The 6438-nt window shown below is 34.4% G+C and overlaps 1 protein-coding gene across 2 annotated transcripts; it reads left to right on the top strand.

Moving 5' to 3' along the window:
- Nucleotides 1-542: 542 nt before the first annotated feature.
- LOC107876811 (ACT domain-containing protein ACR4) lies at nt 543-4680 on the top strand. Of its 2 annotated transcripts, none has more exons than XM_016723660.2 (7): nt 543-935; nt 1567-1612; nt 1739-1853; nt 2218-2285; nt 2927-3523; nt 3805-3909; nt 3993-4680. In XM_016723660.2, exons 1-7 carry the CDS (start codon nt 862-864, stop codon nt 4350-4352), a joined length of 1365 nt encoding a protein of 454 aa, XP_016579146.2. In that variant the 5' UTR covers nt 543-861; the 3' UTR covers nt 4353-4680. The 2 variants fall into 2 exon arrangements, with proteins under 2 accessions (XP_016579146.2, XP_047259689.1); XM_047403733.1 differs by having other exon boundaries at nt 575-935; nt 1706-1853.
- Nucleotides 4681-6438: the final 1758 nt, after the last annotated feature.

Genomic DNA, 6438 nt, shown 5'->3' with positions numbered 1-6438 from the left:
AATAATGTTGTACTAACCTTATCTCACGACAACTATCTATCCTTGTATCAAACAACTCATCAAAAATAATGATATATACAATGAAATTCTACAAGTGAGGCGATGAATAGAATACACAAATATTAAGTTTATTTTTTTTAAAATATATAGTCTATTTGGATAAGCTTATAATATTATCTTATTTTTAGAAGTTTTTTTTGTTTCTAAAGTACTTTTTTAAAAAAAAAAAAAAAATTGGTGAGAAACAGTTCATATTTGACTAATAATTTAAAAAATACTTTTAAATAATAATTAGTGCGTGATCAAATTTTTAAAAACATTTTAAGTGTATTTTTAAAACGTGCTATGGAGAAAAGCTTTTTTTAAAACTTATAAAAAACTGCTTTACTTCTCGAAAAGGACTTAGTTTGACCAAACACTATAATTTTTTTAAGAAAATAAATATTTTTTAAAAAAATAAATACTTTTTATTAAAAAAATAAATTTAATCACACAGTAGACAAATGCAAAAGGTGGGCGGCTGTTTTTGTAAATAGAGGGTCCATATGAACCCTGACTAAGTGACCAGTGACCAGTGACCATATCATACCTTTTTTCTTTCTGTAAAATTCTAATGTAATGTAATATCCCAACAATATTTATGATTAATTAAAGAACTCTTGCCAAAGGTCAAGAGCCATTCAATCCAATCTAATCCAATCACTCCTTTTATTTACTATATATCCAACGCCAGCAACAGCTCAGATCCTTGGTGTCTTACTGACTCAAATTCACACAAGTGACACAAAAAGATAAAATAAAATTGAGAGCACAAAATAATAATAATCAAGAAACAGCACAAAGAAATTGTTATCCATCAAAATGGATTACTGGTCACATTCTTTCAGTGTTGATGATGAATTCAAGAAACTTGTCCTTCGAATGAATCCCCCAAGGTATTTCTTTCGTTAAGTATTCTGAATTCTAATCATTTTAAGTTATTAAATTCTAAATTAATAATTTTTACGATAAGATACATAGAGTTTGATCAAAGTTAGGGAATTCATCGAACCTGTAGCCAACACTCACCCTCCACCCCTATGTCCGTTTGTGATCAAGAATGTTACTTTTGTAATCAAGATTATTTGTTAATTGAAAATTATGCATTTTTGTGCTGATTCAGATGGTGTGTCCATAATCATAGGCCGAGTCAGAATTTGAAGTTTACCAGTTCTGAATTCTAATGTTCTAAAGTTATTGGATTCTAATTAATAATTTGTAATATTTTGATTTATTTTTAAGGTAAATAAAGAGATTCTGAACCCAAAATTATTGGATTCGATGACAATGTGTCCATTTGTCATCAAGATTGCTACTTCTGTAATCTAGATTGTCAGAATTTGAAGTTTATGAGCTCTGAATTTTAATTTTTAAAGTTTCTGGTTCGACCGGACATGTGTCTCTCCTCCCCTATCATTCTATTTGTCATCAAGATTGCTACTTTTTAAGGAAGATTATTTGCAAATTGAAAATATTATGGATTTTTGTGCTGATTTGATTTCAATTTTGTTGGTGTGGTATTTATAGGGTTACTGTTGATAATACATCTAACAAGAAAGCAACATTGATTAAGGTATGGATGTGTTTTGTATTTGTCAAAGATGATTTTTTATTTATTTTTTGAAATGGATTGAATCGGTTTTACTTTTTTACCCTTAATTCAAAGAATCTGGCCTATAAAATGGTTGGAACTTTGCAGGTTGATAGTGCAAATAAAAGAGGAAGCTTGTTACAAGTGGTTCAGGTTCTTAGTGATTTCAACCTTATAGTCAAAAGAGCTTATATATCTTCTGATGGGGAATGGTTTATGGATGGTGAGTTCCTCAATTTGTTTAGAAGTATACCCTTTATATCACTACAAAAAAGAAGAAGGTTGAATTAGTTACAAACCTTGTCGCTAAATTGCTCGTAGCTAGCAATAACAATGACATACCTAGAATTGTTCCACAATTGGGGTATGGGGAGGTCTGGGTGTACGCAAACCTTACCTCTACCTTGTCATGTAGAAAGGCTGTTTCCAAAAAAGTTGTTCGTAGCTGGCATATTTTTTTTGGGATAATCCGTCGCTAAATAGGATGAACGACAGATTTTGTTGTTTAGCAACAGAATTTGATCGTCGCTTATTCCTGTTTACTTAGTAATGTTTGTTCCTACTAATTGCTCTTTCCCTTGTTTCAGTATTTCATGTTACTGATCAATATGGAAAAAAGCTCTCTGAAGATAATGTCGCTGAACGCATTCAGCAGGTAATCTAATTCTAGATTGAGACTTGATTGATTAATTACTGGGGCAGTGACCGTTTGCCCCTTTTTAGAAGTTTTTCAATTGTTAAAACAAAGTATTATACAACAGATACCTATAACTAATTGATTTTCTTTCAGTTAACAGATACCTATACCTAATTGATTTTCTTTCAGTTATTCTTTTCCATCATCAGTCTGTTTTAACTTATAGCTCTTTAGGGTCAATATCAGTGATGGAGCCAGGATTTTGACTAAGGGAGCTTCTAAATATAAACAACTAAACACACAAAGAAATTCAACATCCAATTTATATGCATAATAATTTTGAAGGGAGCTTCAAAATATAAACAAGTAAACACACGAAGAAATTCAACAGCCAATTTATATGCTACCAAATTTGACCTTTATATACAATGTAATTTTCCAATGAAAGAGTTTGGATCTTGCGCCCCCCTGGCTTTGCCCATGGTCAGTATGCTCTCTGAAATAAGTAATTTCGTCAGTTATCAGCCTCACAGGAGACTGAATAGGAAATGGATATCACTGAATTAAAGAAGATGAAACAATAAATTCTTTACTTAATACAGATACTATAGTGTGAAATTGAGTAAACATTAAAGCACAGATATTTTCTTGTGTTGCAGTCACTGGGACCGAGGGGCCGCAGCTTCCGGTCTTTGGAAAGATCCGTGGGTGTTCAATCTGCAGCAAAGCACACAACCATTGAACTGACGGGGCGAGACAGACCAGGATTGATTTCTGAGATCTTTGCTGTTCTCGCTGACCATAAATGTAATGTTGTAGCAGCAGAAGTATGGACTCATAATTCAAGAATGGCATCAGTTGTTTACATAACCGAAGAAGAAAGCGGATTGGCAATAACTGATCCTGATAGGCTTGCTTTAATCAGGAAACTGTTGTTTTTTGTTTTAAAAGGAGACAGAGATAGGTGGGGTGCCAATACAGCAGTTTCCGTAGGTTCTACTCATACCGGAAGGAGGCTACATCAACTGATGTATGCTGATCGTGATTATGATAAAGATGACACAGGTTGTGTACCGGTTGACCAGAGGAAGCCCCTGGTAACTGTAGAAAGTTGTGCAGATAAAGGGTATACAGTTGTGACTTTGAGATGTCCAGATCGTCCTAAGCTGCTCTTCGATGCAGTGTGCACGTTAACGGATATGCAGTATGTAGTGTATCATGCTACCATCGTTGCTGAAGGACCTGATGCATATCAGGTAGTCTTTTAAATGCTTGAAAATTTCCGAAATCATTTTTTCCCGCTTTATAGTACGTGAGACTTTTCCTTGCAAAACTGCGGGATGAACGTGGTGAAAACTTTTATTTGCTAAAACAGCAATTTTAAAGTTCATTATTGGAAATTTTAGCGAAGAAGCTAGTGGCTAAGGAATGTCAAAATCAACTGTCTTGGGCCATTAGTAGTCTATGACTATGAAAGAGTTCTTGTTTTTATCTTTGCTAAACTGGATTCGTGTTGCTTACTTTTGTTTTCGGTTAGGAATATTACATTAGGCATGTGGATGGCTACCCTATTAGTTCAGATGCAGAGAAGCAACGTGTAATACACTGCTTGGAGGCAGCTATCAAGAGGAGAACGTCAACGGTACAAACTCATCCGAATGCAAATTAAGTGCTCAAACTCCGTTCTCTTAAACTTAAATTCTCCCTTTTGTCTGTAATATGCAGGGAATAAGACTGGAATTATGTGGAGATGACAGAATTGGACTTCTATCTGATGTAACTCGCATTTTTAGGGAGCACGGTCTTTCTGTTTCCCGGGCTGAGGTCATGACAAGGGGCTCACAAGCTGTTAACGTCTTTTACGTGACTGATGTATCAGGCGATCCAGTTAAAACTGAAATCATCGAGGCTGTCCGCAAAGAAATAGGTCTGACCATTCTTCACGTCAAGGACGATCTCTACTCTAATTCACCACCACAGCGAACTGCTAAGTTCTCTTTAGGTAACTTATTTAGATCAAGATCAGAGAAATTTCTCTTCAACTTGGGATTGTCAAGGTCAGGATTGACAAGGTCATATTCATAAGTAGTTCATAGATAGGCAGGGGCCTGTGCCAGTTTCTGTTAATGGTTAGGATAGATGTTCTTAGCTATGTTGCTCGAACTCCTTAAAAATGTCAGCAGATGCGTCTCCGATTCTCCAAAAGCATTGGATTTTTGGAGAATCCGACACGAGTGCGGCATTGAAAGTGAAGAGTCTGCACAACTTAGGTTCTTAGTCATAGGTCAAAACTTTTATCTTCTATTTCAAACTAGTAAAGTTTATTGCAATGCAAAACAAATGTACAAATATGCTTTCACCTTCCTTTTCAGGTGGCATAGTAGATGCATACAATTTCTCCCTTTAACAGCTATGCTTATGTGATCCTCTTTGTTTGTATTGTAACTACTAGTCCAAGTCAAAACCCACATTAACCTTAAAGACCTCAGACATGTTCCAATTGAGGTTAATGTATATATGATTAAAGGAGGCAACATATTTTATGTCGTTAACTTATCTACATAATAAGCGCATGTGAACACATGCAATATTTTTTTTTCAATGAGCCGGAGGTTTCTAATAGGAACATTCGTGTTCATATGCTCAATACTCGATAGGAGCATATCACAGTTAAGAGTGTTCAATGGAATTTACTTGCAAGTTTAAGGGGTGGTCGATATATCCAACGGGCCAACATGTGAGAACTGTAGCCTGTTGTAAAATGCAGCATGAGCACTGATTGTGGGATGACAAGGACATGAAAGGCTTACTTTGTTAGAGCTTTTAGCTTGCAAATATTGAACCCTACTCTGTGTGATTTGATTGCACGAAAATGTTGCCTGCTTCCTTTATTAGTACGATATTCACGAAAATTGATCCCTTGGCGACAGTAGCCACCGGCAACCTTTTAAAAAGATGTTTTCTAGGCGAGTTCAGAGAGAAGGCGCACTAAAAATGCATCGAGGTATATACTAATGGAGCGCAAGTATTATGGGGCATAAGTCCCACCCTTTTGGGTGTTCGCTTAAATGTGTCCCAACTTTTTGGGCATTCAGAGAATTTTTTTAAAATGGAGCCAAAGTTCATGTAATTGAATTAAAATATATCTTAATTTAAGTTTCAAAATAAATTCATTTGACAAATTTAAGGAACTGTCCTTTCTAGACTGTTTTTATTTTGAGCCAAGGATCTATTTAAAAATAGTTTTACCTACCTCTGAGATAAAGATAAGGTATGCATACACTTAACCTTCGAGAACCCATTTTGTGGAATTACACAGGATATGTTGTTGTTTTCAAATTTAATTAACTGTCAATTTATTAAAATTAAATGTAAATTATTTTATACAATATAGAACGTGAAATTGTTGTTCACTGTGTGGCTGGTCTTATCTTTTGGGCTGCAAAGTGTAAAATCTGACTCCTATTTGCCTTTAGAAGGGGACCAATTTGGATGAGGGCATTATCTAATTTTTTCTCACCACAGAGTCACACGTCTGAAGATTATGGCAATCCACATAGAAACAAGAGCAAGGAAGTAGCAGGATAACTCTGACCAAAACCTTAAAAAGGATAATAATGTGCAATGAATAATCATCAAGATCCTCTCATTCAATCCATCATAATCAATGTTATTTGAAAGGATATAGTCTTGGGCCATAATTAGATCCTCTCATTCAATCCATCATAATCAATGTTAGCATTTGAAAGGATATAGTCTTGCCCTCAATTAGATCCTCTCATTCAATCCATCATAATCATCAAGTTGTGTGAACACATGGACCACCTCCAATTAGCCTTCTGTTCTGCACACACAATGCATAATGGAGTACATAGTCTTTATGACTCAATTTACTTGATTGTATTTATTCAAATGCGGAATTTGAGAATGAAATAAAGATTTTAAAAATTTATAATTCAAACAATTTATAGGTATTTGTTTAACTACAAATTAAGAAAACTAAACTAGAAGTGAATATTATCTTCATCGGAGAAAAAAAAGCTTCGCTTTTCATCATTTGCTAAAGTAGAATTGTGTGATTGACTTTCCAAAAAAATAAGACGAAGCCTGATATATATTTATCAATATGATAAAACACGTGCTAAAAATTATAAATTTAAAATAAAATTAT

This window comes from Capsicum annuum, unplaced genomic scaffold, assembly GCF_002878395.1.
Source record: "Capsicum annuum cultivar UCD-10X-F1 unplaced genomic scaffold, UCD10Xv1.1 ctg4748, whole genome shotgun sequence".
In the NCBI taxonomy this organism is placed as follows: Eukaryota; Viridiplantae; Streptophyta; class Magnoliopsida; order Solanales; family Solanaceae; genus Capsicum; species Capsicum annuum.
The sequence above is the reverse complement of the archived record's forward strand: the minus strand, read 5'-3'. Positions and strand labels throughout refer to the sequence as shown.